The sequence below is a fragment of the Phoca vitulina genome, unplaced genomic scaffold, assembly GCF_004348235.1.
Source record: "Phoca vitulina isolate PV1807 unplaced genomic scaffold, GSC_HSeal_1.0 scaffold58, whole genome shotgun sequence".
Classification (NCBI taxonomy): domain Eukaryota; kingdom Metazoa; phylum Chordata; class Mammalia; order Carnivora; family Phocidae; genus Phoca; species Phoca vitulina.
In genome coordinates, this window is record NW_022589761.1 from 6164880 (window position 1) to 6186487 (window position 21608).

General features: G+C 57.6%; 2 protein-coding genes across 6 annotated transcripts; both read left to right on the top strand.

The window, feature by feature from the left end:
* Window positions 1-3103: 3103 nt before the first annotated feature.
* On the top strand, window positions 3104-10294 carry KIRREL2 (kirre like nephrin family adhesion molecule 2). 3 transcript variants are annotated; one of them, XM_032390228.1, is made up of 16 exons: window positions 3104-3179; window positions 3390-3539; window positions 4104-4253; window positions 4607-4767; window positions 5145-5295; window positions 5552-5657; window positions 5779-5927; window positions 6257-6384; window positions 6476-6608; window positions 6909-7009; window positions 7158-7377; window positions 7863-7965; window positions 8253-8361; window positions 8707-8772; window positions 9915-9953; window positions 10223-10294. In XM_032390228.1, the coding sequence occupies exons 1-16, from the start codon at window positions 3128-3130 to the stop codon at window positions 10292-10294; spliced, it is 1890 nt and encodes a 629-aa protein (XP_032246119.1). In that variant the 5' UTR covers window positions 3104-3127. The 3 variants fall into 3 exon arrangements, with proteins under 3 accessions (XP_032246119.1, XP_032246116.1, XP_032246118.1); XM_032390225.1 differs by having other exon boundaries at window positions 9915-10275; XM_032390227.1 differs by lacking the exon at window positions 7863-7965 and having other exon boundaries at window positions 7158-7375; window positions 9915-10275.
* A 1599-nt stretch (window positions 10295-11893) lies between these two features.
* Window positions 11894-20437, top strand: APLP1 (amyloid beta precursor like protein 1). 3 transcript variants are annotated; one of them, XM_032390232.1, is made up of 17 exons: window positions 11894-12156; window positions 13061-13204; window positions 13962-14094; window positions 14305-14414; window positions 14643-14776; window positions 14887-15071; window positions 15534-15664; window positions 16045-16119; window positions 16940-17098; window positions 17174-17302; window positions 18164-18263; window positions 18667-18774; window positions 19035-19061; window positions 19250-19320; window positions 19533-19595; window positions 19727-19870; window positions 19986-20437. In XM_032390232.1, exons 1-17 carry the CDS (start codon window positions 12010-12012, stop codon window positions 20082-20084), a joined length of 1959 nt encoding a protein of 652 aa, XP_032246123.1. In that variant the 5' UTR covers window positions 11894-12009; the 3' UTR covers window positions 20085-20437. The 3 variants fall into 3 exon arrangements, with proteins under 3 accessions (XP_032246123.1, XP_032246120.1, XP_032246121.1); XM_032390229.1 differs by having other exon boundaries at window positions 11895-12156; window positions 14302-14414; XM_032390230.1 differs by having other exon boundaries at window positions 11896-12156; window positions 14302-14414; window positions 19038-19061.
* Window positions 20438-21608: the final 1171 nt, after the last annotated feature.

Genomic DNA, 21608 nt, shown 5'->3' on the forward strand with positions numbered 1-21608 from the left:
GTGCCTCCCCAGGCCCCATGACCCCAAGGGCCTGGCTTGGGCCGGGGATAAGGGGCAGCCGGTCAGACCCGGGTGGAGAGCTGGACCCAGCGTGGGGTTAGGACTCCCCAGCTCTTCCCTGCTGTGGCATGTGACCTTGGCAAGTCTCTGCCTTCCCAGAGTAGACATCTCCTCATTGCCATCAGGGGTCTCTGCTGGAGAGTGTGCAAGAGTGTGTTTGAGAGACTGCAAAAGTGCAGATATCTGTGTGCATATGTGTGTGTGAAGGCATGATCATGCGTGTGAGCATGGGGAAGGTGAGAGTGAAATGTGATCTGTCAAAGTATACGCAAGAGTACGTGTGTGTGAAAGAGTGTCTAAGGTATGTAAGTGTGCGGGGCTGTCAGAGTGGGTGGAGTGAAATGCAGGTCCAAGACCAACTGCACTAAGTGGCTACAGGAGTGAGCCCACCTTGGGAAGCCTGTGGCCATGTGAGTTCTAGTTCATGAAGCTTCCCTCTGTCTCTCTCTCTCTCCCACTCCCTCCTTCCATTAGGTGGTTACATCTCAGGCAACCTTTACCTATGTCACTGTCTTTATGCCTCTACGTGTCTCTGTTTTTCTGCCTTTCTGTCTTTGTTCTCCTCTCTATCCCTCACTCCCCATGCTCTGTCTCTCTCACACACCAGATGACCAATAAGTATTTGTTCTAGGGATGCCTAGGTGGCTCAGTTGGTTAAGCGGCTGCCTTCAGCTCAGGTCATGATCCCAGGGTCCTGGGATCGAGTTCCGCGTCGGGGTCCTTGCTCGGCAGGGAGTCTGCTTCTCCCTCTGCTGCTCCCCCTGCTTGTGTGCTTGCTCTCTCTCTCACTGACAAATAAATAAAAATCTTTTAAAAATATTTGTTCTCGGTCAACATTTGACTACACCTCTTTCTTTTGTTTCTCCATCGCTGAGCCCTCCCGGTTGTCACATCTTTGAATTTTATAACCCTATGCTGCTTGGCCTGCCCTCCCCACCCCAGCGTGCACACATACAAACACATGGTATAAGCTTCTTCTGCCTGCTTATCTCCTGCAGGAATTGGAACTGCCCGTTTCCTCCCCCCGCCCCCACCCCCACTCCCTTCTCTGGTCCTCCTCCAGGAACAAGATGAGGCATCTGGCCTGAACCCCCACAGCTCCATCCTTGATATTCCCTCTAGTCTTTCTTCTTCCCTCCCATTAGTGACTCCCCACCCTCCCCCACATTCCCTCTCCCAACTGCCCCCCACACCTCCTGGGGAATGGTCTGGATGCAGAGCTGGAGGTTCTGTCACTAGGGGCTCTCACCAGATGGTGTCCCTCAGGGCCGGGGTGTAGAGCTGTCAGTTGCTGGGACCTTTAATTAGGACAAACCTTCCACCCTCCACCTTGGCTGTTTTCCTTCTCTGGATGCTCCTGGGACCTCCCACTCTCCATTTTTCCATGCCTGCGGCCCAAGAGAGCCAGGAAGGGGAAGCAAAGTCAGGTGTCTGGAAAAACAGCCTTACTAGCTGACTTCCTCCCCAAGACTCAGGAGTCCTGGCTCCAAGCTCATCCTCTGTCAAAATCCAGGCGCTGGATTCCCCAAACAGAAGCCGGCTCAGGCCCCCAGACCTAGAAGTCTGGGTCCCGAGGACCCACCGCTCTCAGACTCAGGAGTCCAGGCCTGCCGCTGCTTCTCCCCAAGGACCCAGGAGTTCAGGCCTCCAACCCTTCCCCCCACCACACACAGGACTTAGGGCAGATGTTCACTGTCTGTGATTTACAAATCCTCCTGGGCTTGTGTGGGGGTGGGAGAGATTGGTGGTTAATCCACTGACTCTTAAGACTTAAAACCAGATTTTCTGACCCCCTTTCATCCTCTCCCAACTGCACCATGCTGCAGGCAGGGGACCTAGTTGAGTCCCCAACTCCCCCAGAAACTCGCAGTTGAGGCCATTAGCTTCTCAGTCAGCAGAGGTCTGAATACCCGGTCTCAGAATCCGGAGTCCAAGCCTCTGCCATTTGGAGACGCAAGAATCTGAGCTCAGGAACAACAGAGAACCTGAGTGTGGGCCCCCAGTCCCTGCAGGCTCAGGAATGTCAGACCGCGAGTCCCAGGCCCCCAGGCCCCACTCGGTGGGCTCAGGGTCCCGCCCACCTGCCCCGCCAGCTGCGCAGCGCACGGGCCCGCCTGCAGCGTGGGAACGCCCCAGCTGGGCGGCATGCAGCCGTCAGGACAAGCTGCGCGGTTCCCAGCCTCCCGGCCTGGCCCAGCTCGGGCACCGCCGCCTCCCAGCCGTCGCCCGGCAACCACAGTCGCGTGGGATGAGGGGCTGAGCCTGGACTGCGGGGTCTCGGGAAAGGAGGGGCTGGGGCCTGGATTCCTGGATCCTTGGACGTGCTATGGTTTGCAGCGGTCACAAGGCAGGCAGAGGGATATTTTGAGCTGGGGTTTTGAGGCGAGAAGAACTGAATCCCCGCCTCTTCTCAGGGGTCCCAGTTGCCCCCAGGCACCCCGGTGTCCTCTTCCTGACCCGCAGGCCCAGGGGAGCCCTGGGCCCCGCCTCTCCAAGCCGCGGAAACTAGCGAAGCCCCAGGGGCTGCCATTTATAGCTCAGTTTCCACTCGGCGAGTTCCCTCCAGGACCCAGGCTGAGCAAGTTTCTTCCACTCTCTCCCCCGCTATGCCCCCAACAAGCCTGGCAGGGTGCAGGTGTCCAACCCAGCCGGTTCGCCCTCCTTCGACCCAGGTGTTCCGGCTCCCAGACCCCAACTTGGCTGGGGCGCCCGCCCGCGGGAGACCCCGCCCTGCGGTGCCCCCATTCATCCACGTCTCGGCCGCGGGAGTTACTCAATGGGAAGGGGCGGGTCTCCCAGGGGGCGGGGCGAGTGGGATCAGGCCCTCCCCGGTCTCTCAGAGACCGAGGGCGCGGAAACCGCTTGTGTTTCTGAGTGTTGGAGCCTGCGGCTGAGCAGACTTGGGGAACTCCAGGCCAGAAACGGGGTGGCTCCTAGCCTGGGGCGAAGACCCGGACGCGAAAGGAGCCCTGACCAGGGTGGTGAGAGGTGTGCCGTTGAGGACGGGCTTAGCAAGGAAGCCAGTGCAACAGCAAGTCTACGGGATCTTGGGGGACACACATTCAGAATGCTGGTTCCCACCCTCCTCGTCCTCCTCTTCTGCCTCCGAGGGCATGCAGGTACCTCGAGGGGTGGGGAAATTGGGGGGAGGATTGTTTGCCAGCTGCCTCTTTATTGGGGTAGATGGAACGGGGGTGGGGGTGGGGTGTGTGCTCAGACTCCTAAGTCTGCAGGGGGAGAACTCTGGGAGGCTGGACTCCTGGGTCCTGAATGAAGGAGCTAAGCTCATTGCTAAACTCAACCCTGCTCCCCTCCCCCGATCCTCCTAGGTCTATCGCCCCATTTCCTGCAACAACCAGATGACCTTGTGGCACTGCTGGGGGATGAGGCCCGGCTGCCCTGTGCCCTGGGTGAATACTGGGGGCTGGTTCAGTGGACTAAGGATGGACTGGCTCTAGGGGGTGAAAGGGACCTGCCAGGTGAGACTGTTCTCTCTACTCAGGAGGGGTTGGCTCCAGGTGGGGGTGCTGGGCTTGGTCTGTCATCTGAAGTTTCTATTTTGATGTTTTCAAATTTGGGAAATTGTTGGGCTCAGATGAACATCTGGGAGAACTAAAGTCTTAGCTTCTTCTTTGGGGAGTAGGGGATTTTTATTTGCATTATAAAATATTACATAAATGCAGAAACGCACCTAAAACATAAAGGGAGGATTTGCCAAATAGTTCTAAAGTAGACACTCATGTAACTACTACTCACGTCCATTGTCAGCTCCCCAGAAGCCTTTCCTACTCCATTCTCCTATCATAGCCCTCTGCTCACCCCAGAGGTAGTATCTAATCTGACTTCTATGGCAATTGTTCTCTTGCTTTTTTCTGACTTTTTCACCCACCCCCAGTTTGCCATGACTCTGGATTGGGAGGGGGTTAGAGTCTCTCTGGCCCAGCACCCACTTTTGGGTGTCTTTCTGGTGTGGGATGTCTGGGGAGGGAGGCTGGGGCCAGGAACTCAGAACCATGGTGTGACCGCCTCTTCCTTAACTGCAGGGTGGTCCCGGTACTGGATATCAGGGAATGCAGCCAGTGGCCAGCACGATCTTTACATTAGGCCCGTGGAGCTAGAGGATCAAGCTTCATATGAATGTCAGGCTACACAAGCAGGCCTCCGCTCTCGACCAGCCCAACTGCTTGTGTTGGGTGAGGACCCAGCTCACTTGTCCCTGGGAAGCCCAGGGGACAGCCAGTGCTAGCTGAGTATCAGAGTCCAGGGAGCCCAGAGGGGTGGTCAGTTAGGGCTGGGAAGATTGGGGTTTTGAGGGCGCCTGGGTGGCTCAGATGGTTAGCGTCTGCCTTTGGCTCAGGTCATGATCCCAGGGTCCTGGGATCGAGTCCTGCATCGGGCTCCCTGCTAGGCGCGGAGCCTGCTTCTCCCTCTGCCTATGCCTCTCTGTCTCTCTGACTCTCATGAATAAATAAATAAAACATTAAAAAAAAAAAGATTGGGGTTTTGGGGCCCAGGATCCAGCTCTGACCCCCAATCCACCCCACAGTGCCCCCAGAAGCCCCCCAGGTGCTGGGTGGCCCCTTTGTGTCTCTGGTGGCTGGTGTTCCTGTGAATCTGACCTGTCGGAGCCGTGGGGATGCCCGCCCCACCCCTGAGCTGCTGTGGTTCCGAGATGGGATCCGGCTGGATGGGACCACCTTCCACCAGGTCAGGTCCAAATCCCTCTGCAGCCCTTGCCCATTCAGGGAAATTTGGGGCCCACTCAGATCATACGCTTATCCAGAGAGAGGGGCATGGGAGGGAAGAGGTTCAAGTATTGGGAACCTTGGTATGTGATTAAGGGTAAGAACTCCAGAGCCAGACTACCTAGGTTCAAATCCTGGCTCAGCCACTTGCTAGTTGATTGGTCTTAAGTTCAAGTAGCTTAACCCCTCTGTCCCTCAGTTTCCTTATCTGTACAATAGGGACAATTATAGTCACTTCGTAGGGTAATTGTGAAGATTAAATAAAGTGCTTAGAAGTGACACTTAGTAAACACTATATAAGGGGTAGATGAAATCGGTATTATTATTCATAACCTCCAGACCCTGCTGAAGGAAGGAACCCCTGGATCAGTGGAGAGCATCTTATCCTTGACTCCCTCCAGTCATGATGATGGAGCCACCTTGGTCTGTCGGGCCCGGAGCCAGGCCCTGCCGTCGGGGAAGGATACAGCTATCACACTGAGCTTGCAGTGTGAGTGCAGTTAGTGGCCCTTAAGCCAGCTGCCCTGGGGAAAAGAGGGACCTGGGGCTAGACTCCAGGGTATGAGGAAGGAGGAGGTTGTGGACCTCGGGCCCTGGGGGAACTGGGAACTGGAGTCCTGGGCTCCTAGCTCAAAAGGACCAGGAGACTGGGGACCCAGCCCGTGAGAGGCTGGGCATTGGACTCAGGTGCTCCGTGGAGGTGTTCCAAGTCCTTGCCCACCGCTGACCATGACCCACGTCCACAGACCCCCCTGTGGTGACTCTGTCTGCAGAACCACAGACTGCGCTGGAGGGAGAGAAGGTCACTTTTCTGTGCCAGGCCACAGCCCAACCTCCTGTCACTGGCTATAGGTGAGGACGAAGGTCACCTCTCCTCAGCCCAGAGCACGGGTTTGGGGAGGACTGCGATTGGGACATGAGTGGGTGTGCCTGGGGAGCAGGGACAACACGAACAGCCCCACTCCCTCCGCAGGTGGGCAAAGGGAGGCTCCCCGGTGCTCGGGGCCCGCGGGCCAATGTTGGAGGTCGTGGCAGACTCCTCATTCCTGACTGAGCCGGTGTCCTGCGAGGTCAGCAACGCTGTGGGTAGCGCCAACCGCAGCACCGCGCTGGACGTGCAGTGTGAGCCGGGGTGGGGCCAAAGTGCGGCCTACGGTAAAGGGCCAGGGGCTAGAGTGGGGCGTGGCTGCGACGGGCCTCGGGAGGAGGTGGAGCCGGAATAGGATGTAGGCGGGGATTGGCTGTGCTGTGTCAGTGCCAAGGAGGAGCAGGGGCGGGGCGCGGGCGGGGCGCGGGCGCGGCCCGGGCGTGTGAGTCGGGAGCGTGAGCCGAGTGGCTGTGGACTGGCCGCCTATACTCGGGCCCTTGGGGCTGTCGTTTCTGAGTGGCTGATCCCGGGTCAGAAGTTGCATCCCTCCCCGGCCATGCGACGCCTCCTCTCTCCCCTCCAGTCGGGCCAATTCTGCAGGCAAGGCCAGAGCCCATGTCAGTAGACGTAGGGGAAGACGCTTCCTTCAGCTGTGCCTGGCGCGGGAACCCGCTCCCACGGGTAACTTGGACCCGCAGCGGGGACGCGCAGGTGAGACACGATGTGGGGCCTGTGGCCGCGGCTGGCGGTGGACGGGGCTTCCCCTCAAGGTCCTGCCCCTGACGCCCCTATCCCATCCCAGGTGCTGAGCTCCGGGCCCACGCTGCGTCTTCCGTCGGTGGGGCCCGAGGATGCAGGCGACTACGTGTGCAGAGCTGAGCCGGGGCTCTCAGGCCTGGGGGGCGGCGCTGCGGAGGCTAGGTTGACTGTGAACGGTGAGAAAGTGGCGCTTCCTAGAAGACCGGGCAGAGCCTGGGACGGGGAGCGGGCAGAGCGGGCGAACTCTAAACGGGAGTGGGCGTGGCCTTGAAAAGGCGAGCTTGGTAGACCGCGGGGCCTGGGGTGGGAGCCGGACCTAAGGAAGGCGAGCCTCTGAGAGGTTCTGAGTTTGTTGAGGGGCGTGGCCTGCTTGACTGGCGTTAGTGGAGAGGGCCAAGACCCGGCCCCGGCTTATTGAGAATTGGAGTTTCCGAGGGCAGGGCCTCTATCTGACTGGTCCACAATCTCCAAACCAGCTCCCCCAATTGTGACCGCCCTGCATTCTGCGCCCGCCTTCTTGAGGGGCCCCGCCCGCCTCCAATGTCTAGTCTTCGCATCCCCAGCCCCAGATGCCGTGGTAAGGAAATGTCCCCGCTGTCATGACCGGCCCAGCCGTGATCCCTGACCTCCCAGCCGGACCTCCAAAACTGCTATGACCGACACCCTGCCCGCCCTTCCCTCCTCTTCCAATGTCCTTAATGACTTCCCTTTTTTTGTGCCCCCAGGTCTGGTCTTGGGATGGGGGCTTTCTCGCAGCGGGGTCGCAGGGTCGGTTCTTGGTGGAGACGTTCCCAGCCCCAGAGGGCCGCCAGGAACAGGGCCCAGCCCTGATCTCTGTGCTACACATCTCGGGGACCCAGGAATCCGACTTTAGCCGGGGTTTCAACTGCAGTGCCAGGAACCGGTTGGGTGAGGGAGGCACCCAGGTCAGCCTGGCCCGTAGAGGTGAGATCCTGGGCCTAAAGACTCCAAATCTGAGGATCCCAAACCCCCAAAACGCCACAATCTCTAAACCAAGGACCTCCAAGTGCAGACAGCCTCGAACCTTGAAAGCCTCAAAACTACAAGTCCTTTGAATCCTGACACCCCCAAATTAAATTCCTTTAAATATGGAATTCTAAACTGAGAGACCCCTCACACTTAGGTACCTCAAAGAAGGGAAGCTCCAAATATGGGGAATTGCAAAGTTAAAAAATGCTCTAAATCTAGGACTCCCTAAAGCCAGAGAGTTTAAATTTGTGGAACCCCAAATTCAAGAGCCCTTAAACCTGAAGGACCCCGAGCTAGGGACTACAAACTTGGGTATCCCCAAACTTGGTGACCTTTTGAACCCAGAGACTCCACCCCAAGCAAGCCCTGAGTCCCTGTTCCCCAGTTCCTCCTGGGCCTCACACTTAGCCTCCTCAGAACACCCCCTCTCCTCCCCACAGACTTGCTGCCCACTGTGCGGATTGCGGCTGGAGTGGCTGCTGCAGCCATGACTCTTCTTATGGTCATCATTGGGGTGACCCTCTGCTGCTGGCGCCATGGCAAGGGTCAGTGACTGAGCCCCACCTCAGTACCTTCCCCCAACCCTCCCCTCCCCACCGGCTGACCTGGCCTTGACCTGGCCCCAGTCCCACCTCTCTGGTCTTGGCTCACCTTCGGGCCCTGATTCCTCCCTCAAGTCCTATGTCCATCTTCTCAGGGTCCCGCTCCTTACCCACCCAGGTTCTCGTTTCCCAGCCTCCTGACCCAACCCAGTCCTCCTTCTTCCTGTCGTTGGTCTCCACAAACTGTGACCCTGCCCCATCCCTTATCTCTGCTGCCCCACTGTCCCTGGCCTCAGCCTCTTTCTCCAAGCAAAAGAATCTGGTGCGAATCCCAGGCAGCAGAGATGGCTCCAGTTCTCGGGGCCCCGAGGAGGAGACAGGCAGCGGCGAGGACCGGGTAGGATGCCAGGGTGCCCAGACCCAACTCTACCTCTAGAACAATTAGTAACCCAGTCCCAAATGTTCTCCCAGTCCCAGCTGGGCCCCCCAACTCAAAGAGGGTCTGAGTCCCAACAAATGATCCCAGGCTCAAAGGTCCCCCAAGTCCAAATATGCCCCTGACCCAGTTATTCCCTAGACCAGATATGTCCCCAGGGCCCTTTGTCTTGAGTCCAGACCCCAGCTCCAGGTGCTCTTGGTCCCTCCTGCCCCGCCTCCACTGTCCAACTGAGGGTTGTCAAGGTCTGGCACTGGGCCAGGAGGATCCTCTGAGCACTCCCTCTCACTAAGCACCCTACCCCAGGGCCCCATTGTGCACACGGACCACAGTGACCTGGTTCTGGATGAGGAGGGGGCTCTGGAGACCAAGGTGAGTGTTGGGAAGGGAGGGGTTCCCTTCACTGAGTCTCCAGCTCTCTCCCTGCTTGGTCCCCTCCTTTTTCACTCTGTTGACCCCAGACCTGGGACTTGGCCCCCTTCACCCTTTCTTCCTGCCTCCTGGCCACTTCACTCACCGCTGATTATGCCCACAAATCTGTCCAGCCTTGGCTTCCCCCTTGAGCTTTCCCATCACAGTCCCAGCTCAGGCCTCCCGGATGCCTCTGCCAGGGCCCTTCCACCTACCAGGTCCCACACTGGCCTCACATTTCCCCAAACCTGCCCCTCCTTTGGAGTCCCCTCTTTTGAGCTCCACTGATCTCAGTCCCCAATCCAGAGCCCTTCTGTGTCTCCTCTGTATGTAGCACATGCCACTCTATTGGCCTAAAACACCGCTTTCCTTCCCATACCTACCTAATTCTGTCCTTCATTCCTCTGGTCTCGGCTCAAACATTTCTTGTTCTAGAAAGCCCATGCTTCCCTCCTCACAGCCCTGGGGTCATACTGTGTTCTGCCTGTCACAACTGGGACCACTCTGTCCTGGCTTCCTGTCCCCACCCTGAAACCCTGCTTCTGCTTCCCCATTGAGCCTTATCACTCTGCCTGTCCTTTCCCCATCACTATGCTGACCCCTCTGGACTCTGGGGATTTGCCATGTCCTCTTTGGCCTGGGATCTCCATGAAGGCAGGGGACCCCAGTCTCTCCCCATGATAGTCACCTCCAGCAACAGCATAAAGCATGACACAGAATCAAAGCCTTGGGGCTGGTGGGCAGATGAATGAATGTCTTGGTCTCAATGTCTCTGTTCCCCGCTGCATCTCCTTCCACACGACCAGGCCTTAGCAGGCCTATATCCTTCTGTTGCTGCCTTTCTCTGCCCATCTCCTTCTGTCTCTTTGTCTCTTGTCACTGTTTTTCTGTCCCACTTTGTCTTCCTATCAGTCTATATGTCTATCTCTGTCTCTGGGTCTCAGCTTGCTCCTATTTCTAAGTCTTTTAGTCTCTCTCTAGGTCATGCTTTAAGTGTGTCTCTCCATTAGGGATCCTCACCTCCACCCCCCCCCCCCCCCCCACCCCCCACCCTCCCCGCTTATATCCTCAAATAACTTAACAAATCCCATTTGTCCCCTCAGGATCCAACCAATGGTTACTACAAGGTCCGAGGAGTCAGTGTGAGCCTGAGCCTTGGTGAAGGCCCTGGAGGAGGCCTCTTCCTGCCGCCCCCCTCCCCCCTTGGACCTCCAGGGACCCCTACCTTCTATGACTTCAACCCACACCTAGGCATGGTCCCCCCCTGCAGACTGTATAGAGCTCGGGCAGGTTATCTCACCACACCCCACCCTCGAGCTTTTACCAGCTACAGCAAACCTACATCCACTGGACCCCCAGATCTGGCCCCAAGGACTCCACCCTTCCCATATGCTGCCTTCCCCATACCCAGCCACCCGCGTCTCCAGACTCATGTATGACACCTCTCCAAATGAAGAGTCCTAGAATCTTCGACTTGCCATAATGGATTGTGCTGATTTCTGAGGAATCAGAACAAGTTGGTGACCTTCCTCCTCCAAAACTGAACATTGATGGGAGAGGAAGATCATTACAGTTATCTGGATCACTGGTGTACAGTGAGGTCAGCCAAAGGGGTTGCCCCAAGTGGGAGCAAGATGGCCATTTGACCAATTATTCCCCTGTGTAAAAGGGATTCAAGATGGCAGATGGGCTCTTTGTTGAGGGATGGGGACAGGGGGTGATAGGAGTTAGGGGCAGGGATGGAAGTTATTTCCAGACATTGAAAGAAGAGATTTCAAAATGATCACCTGTACTAAGAAGACAGGCAACATAGGACAGATTTATAGGGAAGCCAGACCAGGTCCTGTCCTGGTTCTCCCTGAGGGGCACTCTTCTTGGCCAATGGAAGTACAGCCAGATGGCTGTTCACTCTCTGGGAACCCAAGATGGCCACTATCCTGATTCCTTCCAACTTCCTTCAAGGCCCTGGAAGAATTGAATCCAAGGAGTGAGGATAGGGTGAGAAATGTCATAAGGAGAGGGGAGTGGAGTGGGGAGGGTGGGGGGGGGGATCTGGAGATGAGAATATTTATGTTTAATAATAAAAAAAAAAAAGTTGAGAAGTGAATGTGTCTTGGGCATTCTCCTAGCATTATCACCCTCCACAAGGAAGGGGTCCATTAAATCTGCCCCAAGGTCCTTCCTCTACCCTAGGCAATGAAGTGGCTCTGGAACAAAACCATGAGCCACCTCCCAGCCCTTTGCTACCCATTTAGCACTCCGGGCTCTTTTGATATACATCTACGCAAACATGCATGCACAGATGCACATACATGACAGGGCTGCTCCAGTTGGCTTGGGGAAGACAGAATTCTGGTTTTTTTGAGGAGACAAAGCAGTGAGCCCTGAAGAGGAGGGGAGGGAGAAGCTAGGGGGGCTAGAGAGAATAGAAGTGCTGTGGTCCTTAAAGCGAGGATGGTTTGAGTCCTGTGGTGCTGGGCACCTGACTCAGGTCATCCTTAAAGAAAGGGCCTGGAGGCTTTGGTTTATGAATCCTTGAGATAGGAATTAAAGGTCCAGACACCTGGGATCCTTGGAAAGCAGAGCGGAAGGCCAAGACTCCTGAGTCTTAGGGAGAAAGGGCAGGGGCTTGGTCTCTCGTCCTGAAAATGAAGGTGCCTGCAGCCCGGACTCCTGAATCTGAGGGAGAAGGGGACTGGGTCTCAGCAGCTGTGTCCTTGATTAGGGAAATTTCGGGGGCCTGTATTCCTGGGACCTCAAGAGAGGAATTTGCTGAGGGGAGAGGTCTCCAATGCCGGCATGCCTGGAAGAGAAGGCTGATTTGTGAGTGTATGGGTGGGAGGGAAGAGAAAGCTGGGGGTGAGGGTCCTGAGGAAGGGCTCGAAACGGCGGAGCCTATGACCCAGACTGCTGGCTAGGCCCTCGCACGGGGTGGGACTCCCGGAACCTCTAGGAGGCGGGGGCCTGGCGCTCGCTCCCACCCGGGGGTTCCCGAGCTGCTCCAGTCTGCGCAGAGCTGCCACGCTATTGTCCTGGCTAGGAAGGCGGGGCCGGCGTGGGGCGGGGCTGGCGGCGCCGGCGCAGCCCGGGGGCGGTGGGAGGAGGAGGCGGCGGCGGCCTTGGCGCTGGGAGCTCCTGTCACCGCTGGGGCCGGGCCGGGCGGGAGTGCAGGGGACGTGAGGGAGCGAGGGCCGGGACATGGGGCCCACCAGCCCCGCCGCTCGCGGTCTGGACCGCCACCGGGGCCCGCCGCCGCTGCCGCTGTTGCTGCCGCTGTTGCTGCTCCTTCTGCGCGCGCAGCTCGCCGTCGGGAGCCTGGCCGGTGGGAGCCCCGGCGCGGCCGAGGTGAGGCCCGGCCGGGTCCTGGGGGATGCGGGAAGGGGCGGGACCGGGCCTTGGATCGGGATGCGGACACGTCCAGGGCAGAAAGCTCAGTCTTTCCAGCTAAGTGGCCGGCCCCCATACGCCCCTAACGGCACTAGGCATTCATGAACCCAGGAGTTCTGGTCCCAGCTCCCCCATCTTCTGTCCTCCCAGCCGCCTCCCGCCCCTAGCTTAGGAACTGACTGTTCCAGAGCCCCTGGTCCCAAAAGTCTAGTCCCCTCAGACCCTCTTGACCTAGGTGACTCAGCCCCAACCCCTTCCCACCTGAACATGGGACCCACCAGACAGTAAGACACCTGAATCCAAGAATGTTGGCCCCTTGCATCCTCTGGACCCATTTGAGGGCCCCCGCAGCCTCCCAGAACCCAGGAGTCTAGGTCTTCAGTCACCGACCCCCGACCCAGGATGCAGCTCTCCAGCCCTCAAAGGATTGATGTCCAGGCCTGCAGGGCCCTGAAGCCAGGCCTTGTCGTCTTTGCACTGGAGACTGGGACCCTGAGCTAGGGATGAGGGAGGAGGGGCCAGAACGCCTGGGTTCTGGCCTCCTCCCCCGCGATTCAGTTTTAACCCCTTCGGGCTCCAGTGCGGCTGCGCCGGGGTGGGGGCGGAGCCTGTCTCCGCGGCAACAAGGCAGCGAGACTCCCGGGGGACCCGGGTCGCCATAGCAACGGGAGAGCTGGGGCGCCCCCGCCCTGTGGGAGCTGTTTCCCGGGGAACAGAACCTCTTACGAGGCGGGTGCGCGATGCTTTGTGGAGGGGGCTGGTGCAGGGGGTCTGAACCTCTGGGTCCTAAGGAGCAAAGGTCCGGGGGACCCACGTGCCAGCGTCCCGGGGCCCTCGCTGACCCCTCCGACCCGACCCTCAGGCCCCGGGGTCGGCCCAGGTTGCTGGACTATGCGGGCACCTAACCCTTCACCGGGACCTGCGCACCGGCCGCTGGGAACCAGACCCGCAGCGCTCGCGACGCTGTCTCCGGGACCCGCAACGCGTGCTGGAATACTGCAGACAGGTGGGCGGGACCTACTGGGAGGGGCGTGGTCAGCGGGAAAGTCGTTCCGAGACTGGGCCGCGTCGCCCAAAAGAAGCTGGTGGTACAAAAGGCATGGTCCAGGGAGAATGAGGGATCTAAGTAGGCGGGGGAAGCTAGCGGGCGTGGCCAAGAAAGGGGAGAATTTAGGATAGGGCAGGACCTGTTTTTGAGAAACTAGGTCAGGAAAAGAGAACTGTGCAAAGAGGGCCAGCTAAGGACGGTAGCCAGTGAGGATACAGAGTTTAGCAATCTGTGGTGGGCTCCTTAAGGAGTAGGGTATCGTGGGCGTGGCCAGGGGAGAGGCGGGGCTAAGAAAAAAGACCTTTTGGACCTGCAAGATAGGAAAAGGGCTGGAGCCCAATGAGAGTAGAAAGCTAGGCGGCATGGCTACGAAAAGGCAGTTCTAATACAAAAAGAAGGGATGCTTCCTGAGAAGCCAAACCGAGGAAGAGGTGAGGCTTAAAGGAGGGCCAGACCTATTGCGGAAGGGGACAGAGGTGATCTGGCCAGAGGCGGGTTTACGGGATTAAGTTTCTGGGTGGTTGGCGGGGCTTCTGAGGGAGAGCTACTGGGGTCGTGGCCAGGGGGCCTGCTGGCTTAGATATGTAAGACCGATGCTACGGAGAAGGAGAGCCTAGGGAGATCATTAGAGCCTTGAAAAGGGACATGGCCGGTGGAGAAGCACGGCTGGCAGGGGCGAGGCTGTGAGTTGATCGCCCCTACCCGGTGCCCCCAGGTGTACCCGGAGCTGCAGATTGCGCGTGTGGAACAGGCGACACAGGCCATCCCCATGGAGCGCTGGTGCGGGGGTGCCCGGAGTGGCCGCTGTGCCCACCCCCACCACCAGGTTGTGCCTTTCCGCTGCCTGCGTGAGTCACAGGCTGGGGGGGGGGGGTAGAAGTGGGGGGTCTCCCAGGGGTGAGATTCTGGGCCCTGGGCTCAGGTTCACGTTAGGGATCTGGATGTCTGGTGCCAGAGTGGGGCAGAGAAACCTCTGAGGCTAAAATGCCTGGATTCTGAGGAGGGCGGAGCTAGTGTCTGGGGGAAGGTCTCACTCTGGTGCCCCCATTCCTCAGCAGGTGAATTCGTGAGCGAGGCCCTGCTGGTGCCTGAAGGCTGCCGGTTCTTGCATCAGGAGCACATGGACCAGTGCGAGAGTTCAACCCGGAGGCATCAGGAGGCACAGGAGGTCAGAACCCTGGCCCATCCATCCTCACCCCCCAGAACCCAGGAGTCCAGTCCCCTAACACCCCGTCCCCTCCAGAACCTGAGTCTGGGCCTCAGCCCCCTTTTCCCACTGGGACAGAATCAGGAATCCAGGCTCCAGCCCCATCAACCCCCAAGACCTAGGCATCCAGGCTCCCCTCTACCCTCTCCTAACTCACAATCCTGGCACCTGGGCCTACTCTTTCCACAGGCCTGCAGCTCCCAGGGCCTCATCCTGCATGGCTCGGGCATGCTTTTGCCCTGTGGCACAGATCGGTTCCGAGGTGTGGAGTATGTGTGCTGCCCCCCTCCAGTGACCCCCGATCCATCTGGGACAGCAGTTGGGTGAGTGGGAGGGAACCCTCCATGCCCATCCCAAGTCTCCTGAGGCAGGAAATGGGAAGCCTGGGGGCACGGGTTAGATTCTCATTGCCTTGAGTCTTCTGTTCCCTCAGTGACCCCTCCACCCGGTCCTGGCCCCTAGGGGGCAGAGTAGAGGGGCATGAGGATGAGGAAGAAGAGGAATCCTTCCTACAGCCAGTAGACGATTACTTCGTGGAGCCCCCACGGGCTGAAGAGGAAGAAGAGGAGGAAAGAATTCTACCGTCAAGCTCCCATAGCCCTGCAGGGGTCAGCAAAGGTGAGACGGTCTCTGGACCCTTAGTTCCCTCTACCCTGGAGGGAGGATGATTTGAGGGAGCCTTGGTGTAGAGGCATCTTTAGGAGGGACATGTTGGGGAGAGACCCAGCTGGGGGGAATGGAAGGCATGGGAGTAACTTGGGATAAAGAAGAGATGGAAGGGCTGTCCTGTGAAGAATGCAAAGGGTGAGGGTGTTTTGGGGGTACCTGGAGGTGGAGGAGCCCTCTGGTTGTTCCTAATGGTTATTTGGGGAAAGGCTGAAGGATGGTATAATGGATTCCTAAGCTTTGCAAGAACAGGCCCGGCTCAGAGCTAGATCTCTCATGATGCCCCACAGCAGCTATGTTTATGTGGACACATCGTGGCCTCCAGTGTGCTCTAGGAGATGTAGTTCTCCAGGAAGGGAAGGTGACCTGGAGATGGGCTTCATGCTGATTCCCTGATTCCTGGCCTTGTTGCAGTGACCACCACCCCAAGGCCCACAGATGGTGTGGATGTGTACTTCGGCATGCCTGGAGAAATCAGTGAGCATGAGGGGTTCCTGCGGGCCAAGATGGACCTGGAGGAACGTAGGATGCGCCAGATTAATGAGGTGATGATCCTGGGAGCCCCAGGATTTCCCACAACACAGAACTCCCTAAATCAACACAGAATTTCCTCAGGTGCACATTGAGGCTGCCTCCAAAGACTCCCCAAGCCCCCAACAACCCCTAGCCCTCAACACCACCTCTAAGATGATCAGGGATCCTTGACCCACCTAGAATCCCACTGAGATGCCACCAAGATTCTATGGAAACTCTGGTACACTGTATTCTTCTACTTTAAATTCCTTCGGAGCCTTAACCTCTCATGAACCCAAGAGCCAGTGGGACCTAAGGGATCTGGAGCCTCCAAAGTCTTGAAGAGGGTTTGGGGGACTCACTGGGTAGAGCAGGGTAGATTCCATGATCCTGAAGCTCCCCTTGACCCTAGGTGATGCGTGAATGGGCCATGGCAGACAACCAGTCCAAGAACCTGCCGAAGGCCGACAGACAGGCCCTGAACGAGGTAGGACACCCTCCAGCGGGTCTTACTCATGGAATCCACTACCTGGAACACACCTGGTCTCAGCCTGGTTCAGGCCTCGCTCAGTTCTACCCCTTCCTAGTTATCTTGGTCTCTCCTGGCCCCACCCCTCCATTCGGCCCCACCCCTCTAGGCCTAGGTCTGACCTGACATTTCTCTCCTCCTCAGACTGGCCATGTTTTGCCTCGTCTTAACCTGATCCTTGCCTCTGAGGGCCGGCTCTGTGGTCCTCTCCCCAGCTGAGCCCCTGCAGGTGCAGCCAGGGCCTTTCAGGCCCTGTCCCCTGAGTCTGGTCCCACCCCTCTAATCTCACTTTTACTCAGTCCCTCCTCAGTAGGGCCAGCCCCGTGACTCACCAGTCATCTCTAGGCCTCGCTCAGGTTAGCCCCATTCCCTGACCCTCACTCAGCTCCTCTCCGTCCTATTCCAGCACCGACCATCTCCAGTTCGCCCCGCCCAGGCCTAGAGGCTTCCCTGGCCTATAATACTTGGAAAGATATTTCCCCTGATCGCGAGCCAGCTCAGTTCCTAGATTGGCCCCACCCAGTACAGTTCCCCCCCTCAGATCAGCTCCCAGTTGGCCTGGTCCTGCCTGCACTTTGCCTGGCCCTGTAGCCCCACCCCTTCCAGTCCAGTGTCCTGTGATCTAGTCCCACCCTAGGGTTGATTCTACCCATGCCTAGACCCATGGCAGCACCCCCTCCACCACCTGGCCCTAGAGCCCCGCCTCTCCAGACCGCCTTTGGCGCGGACTCTCACCCATCTTCCCCTTTGCGGGCCCTGTGCTCCCCTCCCTCACCAGCACTTCCAGTCCATTCTGCAGACCCTGGAGGAGCAGGTGTCTGGTGAGCGACAGCGCCTGGTGGAGACCCACGCCACCCGAGTCATCGCCCTTATCAACGACCAGCGCCGGGCGGCCCTGGAAGGTTTCCTGGCGGCACTGCAGGGGGACCCGCCTCAGGTGTGGGAGCTGTGGGGGCAGAGGGCAAAGGGTGCAGAGGGCTGGGGCAGGCCCGGCAGCCTTCGTCCCTTCCAGGCCGAGCGCGTCCTGCTGGCCCTGCGCCGTTACCTGCGCGCCGAGCAGAAGGAGCAAAGGCACGCGCTGAGGCATTACCAGCATGTGGCTGCTGTGGACCCCGAGAAGGCCCAGCAGATGCGCTTCCAGGTGCTCAGGCCCCCTCCTCCCTCCGACCCCAGTGTCTGGGACCCCATCCCTCAGACACTCTTCCTGTCCCTTGGACCCCCTTCCTGTCCCTGGCAGCCCCCACCCCCGTGCCTTGGGACCCTTTCCAGCCCCTTGGATCCCCACTCCCTGACCCTGGAACGCTGCCCTCACCCCCACCCCTGTGCCTCTGACCCCTTTCTTGTCCCTTGGTTTCCTACATCCTTTCCCAGAATCCCACTCCTGGGCCTTGCACCCTGTTCCTGTCCTTCCACTCTCCTTTCTCCCTCACCCCACTTGTTTACCGTGCAGCCCTTGTTCTGTGCCCTCACATCCCCATTCTTATTTCTTGGATGTTCTCTTCCTGTCCCTGACCACTCCATTCTATGCTTTTGAACTCCATACTTGCCCTTGAACCACATCATTTCCATAGGACCCTCTAATCCCACTTCCTTCTGTGTAACCCCTGAAACTTCACTTTCTATTCCTCAGACCCTACTTTCTGCTTCTCCTACTCTCTCACGTCCACTTCCTGTCTTCTGTGCCATATTCCTTGTATCCTGTACTTACATTGTCTCTGGCGCACTTTTCCTAGTGGACTACTCCTTTCCCTTCTGCCTTACTTCCTTTTCCAAGCCCCTCACTTCCTGTCTGCTGTACATCTTTTCCTTTTCTTTTTATTCTGCTTCTCCTCCTCCAGTTTTCTTCCTCCTGTGGCCCAATTCCTGGACTTTGGACCCTACTTCCTGTCCATAGTATATGTTACTTTTCCTTGGACCCTGTTGACCTTCCTGCTTCACCCTGCCTCAGTTTCCCCATCTCTCCCTACTGCCCCTTTCATCCTTCATGCTCACTCCCGCACAGGTGCAGACCCACCTTCAAGTCATTGAAGAAAGGATGAATCAGAGCCTGGGGCTGCTTGACCAGAACCCCCGCCTGGCTCAGGAACTGCGGCCCCAGATCCGTGAGTGCCTGTGACCCCTGGTTCCCATTCTAGGGCTTCTTAAGGCAGGCGCCCACCTTCTATTGGTTAAAGTAAGTGACAAACCCAGTCCAGATTCAAAGGAAGAGCCCCCCACGAGAGAACGAACACCAGAAAGTGTGACCTACCGCAGCCCCCAGATCTGCTGTGACTTCCTACTGGATATCCCCTACCTGACCCTGCTCTTTAAAGAAGCCATTCTCTTGAGACTTCAGCCTCCATTCTCCTTGCCAGGGGTGTCTCCATCTAGCTCCCCACGTTCCCAGATCACACCTGTGGCTATGCCCAATCACTCTATTGCTAGGGTGCTGTTTATTCCCCCAGTTTTGTTTTGAGGCATCCCTGTGCTCATGATCTTGACCCCCTTTCTGCATGTTCCCCTCAGAGGAGCTCCTCCACTCTGAGCACCTGGGTCCCAATGAGTTGGAAGCCCCCGCCCCAGGGGGCAGCAGTGAGGACAAGGGTGGGCTGCAGCCTCTGGATTCCAAGGATGGTGAGTTATCCCCAATATAGATAACCCCAGACTTTGGGGGACAGGTACCCAACCTCCACTCTAATCCCCTAAAGTCTGGGGGTATCTGAGCCACCACAGTGAGCGGGAGACGATAGGAACGGATGTCTAAGGTTGTGGAGGCCTCTGTAGGATCCTTGATCCTCCTGCCTTGGCCCCTGGGAGGGTGTGTCTCCACCCTTTCCTCGATGATGCCCTCCTTTCTTCACTGTTCCGCCTGTCTTGCCTCCTCTGGCTGCCAGCAGACACTCCCATGGCCCTTCCCAAAGGTGAGTATCTCCCAGAATAGACCCCAGCCACCAAATCCCGCTAGTCCCTGAGCCCAGAATGGGAAAGGGTCCATACATTGGGAACTCCAGACCTGCTGGGGTAGAGTCCGGTGTGCCTTCTGACCGCCTCCTCAGGCAGGGGTAGCACCATTCTCGACTCTCAGGAATAAGATAGGACTTGGGGTTAGGGTCTGCAGAACAAGATGCTGCATCCTCTGGGAAAGAGAAGATGTCCCCCCTGGAGCAGTATGAGCGAAAGGTAAGTCAGACCTATGGGTGCCTGAGGGTGGATGGGAGAGGGGTCCTGGACTCCAGGGTCTGAAGGAGGAGGGTGTTAGGGGTTTGGATTCCCTGGCCTGAGGGAAGAAGGGATTGAGGACATGGACTTTGGGGTCCTAGGGAAGAAGAAGGCTGGGGGATGCCCTCTTGGGGCCCAGACTCCTGAGTCCCTTACACCTGCTGCTTCCCCAGGTGAATGTGTCTGTTCCAAGGGGTTTTCCTTTCCACTCTTCGGAGATTCAGAGAGATGAGCTGGTAAGAGGAGGACTGTTCTGGGTACCTAGGGGGAGAGGTCAGAAGTCAGTGGCTAGGCTGTGACTCCCAAAGCCACACAGGGCCTTGGTGAGCCTCAAAGATGGCCCCTGCCCCATGTCCTCTCCACGCAGGCACCAGCAGGGACAGGTGTGTCCCGAGAGGCAGTGTCTGGTCTGCTGATCATGGGAGCAGGTGGGGGCTCCCTGATCGTCCTCTCCCTGCTGCTCTTGCGCAGGAAGAAGCCCTATGGGGCTATCAGCCATGGAGTGGTGGAGGTGAGAGACACAGACACATGGGATGGGGGAGGCATTCCAGAGCCTGGACGCAGAGGAACTCTGAGATCTGCGGTCAGGTCCCTATGCCCCTCTGCTCCTCCCGGCCCTCCTGCAGGTGGACCCTATGCTGACCCTGGAGGAGCAACAGCTTCGGGAACTGCAGCGTCATGGCTATGAGAACCCCACCTACCGCTTCCTGGAGGAACGACCCTGAACCAGCCCCCTTCACCTCCTTTGGCTGAGCCCAGACCTTCCCTCTTCCTGGAGCCCCAGAACCCCAACTCCCGGCCCGGGGGAGGGGTCTCAAAAATGTTCATTTCACACTCTTTGTGAGGGGGCTGGAAATTCTTATTTCCCCTTTCGAATTCCAAATTCCATTCCCAAGAAATCCCCAGGTATTCCCAGCTACCTCCCTGCTTGGGACTTCCTCACCTTAATTTATTTTGTTAAGTTAATTTATTGTTCCTTAAGGTGACCACTAGCTTGGTCCCAGTGTCTGTTGTTCCCTAGAAGTCACCCTCCCATGTGCTCTCCACTAACAACCCAATAAAATCCTTTTCCCCACCATGCCATCCTGCGTCTCTGTGGGGGAATCAGGGTGTAATCACAGCTCTGGACGCTGGTGTGGATCCCTGCCCAGGCCTCCTTCACCTCTTCAAACAGTATGATCTGGGCGGAGCCTGTAGGAAGGGCTGGGGTTGGCGTGCAGGGGGCGGGGCCCAAAGGCTGGCTAGGCTCCCCCGCCCACTCAGGAGCTTTCCGTGGTGCTGAACGCTTTGTTACTTCCAGACCTCTGTTTGCTGAATCCCAGGACAGACTCTGAGGAAGCTGTGTTCTGGCAGTTTCTCCTGCCTTCTATTCACCCTCACACTCAATCACACACAGCATCCACCCCCAACCTGCGATCCCAAGGAGGGACTGAGAATCTTGAACCCCTCTTCCCATTCACAAGTTTTCATCCCTTCTTTGGGAGGCAATAGGAATCCCCCCTGAGGCATGGAAATTCCAGTTACCTGTCCCAGAGAGGGGAATGTGATGTCTGCAAATGCCTATTGGAACTTAAACCTTCATACACCCCGGCTTGTGACGTTGGGGTTAATCCTCTGTATATGCTGTTCCCTGCCCCAAGAGGGTTGTTATGGAGATTAAAAGGGTTAGTATTTGTGGAGATGTTAGAACTGTGCCTGTTACTTCACAAGTATTTGTTAAATAAATTTTAAAACAGTATGGCAGCAGGGGGACCTGGGTGGCTCAGTCAGTTAAGCATTTGTCTTCGGCTCGAGTCTTGATCCCGGGGTCCTGGGAACAAGCCCCGCATGGGGCTCCCTGTTCAGCGGGGTAGTCTGCCTCTCCCTCTCCATCTACCTCTCTCCCCCGCTCATGCTCTCTCTCGTGCTCTCTCTCTCAAATAAATAAAATCTAAAAACAAACAAACAAAAACAGTATGGCAGCAAATACTCATAAAGCACTCACTCTATGCCAGGCTCTGCTCCGAGAGCTTTTTACAGAGTGACACACTTAATTACTTCTATCCCCTGAAGCAAGTACTATGACTATTCCTGTTTATAGGTTAAGAAATGGTGATAAGAAGTTACATCACGGGCGCCTGGGTGGCTCAGTTGGTTAAGCGACTGCCTTCGGCTCAGGTCATGATCCTGGAGTCCCTGGATCGAGTCCCGCATCGGGCTCCCTGCTCAGCAGGGAGTCTGCTTCTCCCTCTGACCCTCCCCCCTCTCAT

Bases quoted from the DNA above. Each gene is read 5' to 3' on its own strand.
- KIRREL2 (XM_032390225.1), top strand. From the start codon at position 3,128: ATGCTGGTTCCCACCCTCCTCGTCCTCCTCTTCTGCCTCCGAGGGCAT. The intron at 4,768-5,144 runs GTCAGGTCCAAA...CATAACCTCCAG, and splicing joins ATGGGACCACCTTCCACCAG to ACCCTGCTGAAGGAAGGAAC. The intron at 7,010-7,157 runs GTAAGGAAATGT...TTGTGCCCCCAG, and splicing joins CCCCAGCCCCAGATGCCGTG to GTCTGGTCTTGGGATGGGGG.
- APLP1 (XM_032390229.1), top strand. From the start codon at position 12,010: ATGGGGCCCACCAGCCCCGCCGCTCGCGGTCTGGACCGCCACCGGGGC. The intron at 14,777-14,886 runs GTGAGTGGGAGG...CTGTTCCCTCAG, and splicing joins CCATCTGGGACAGCAGTTGG to TGACCCCTCCACCCGGTCCT. The intron at 19,321-19,532 runs GTAAGTCAGACC...CTGCTTCCCCAG, and splicing joins TGGAGCAGTATGAGCGAAAG to GTGAATGTGTCTGTTCCAAG.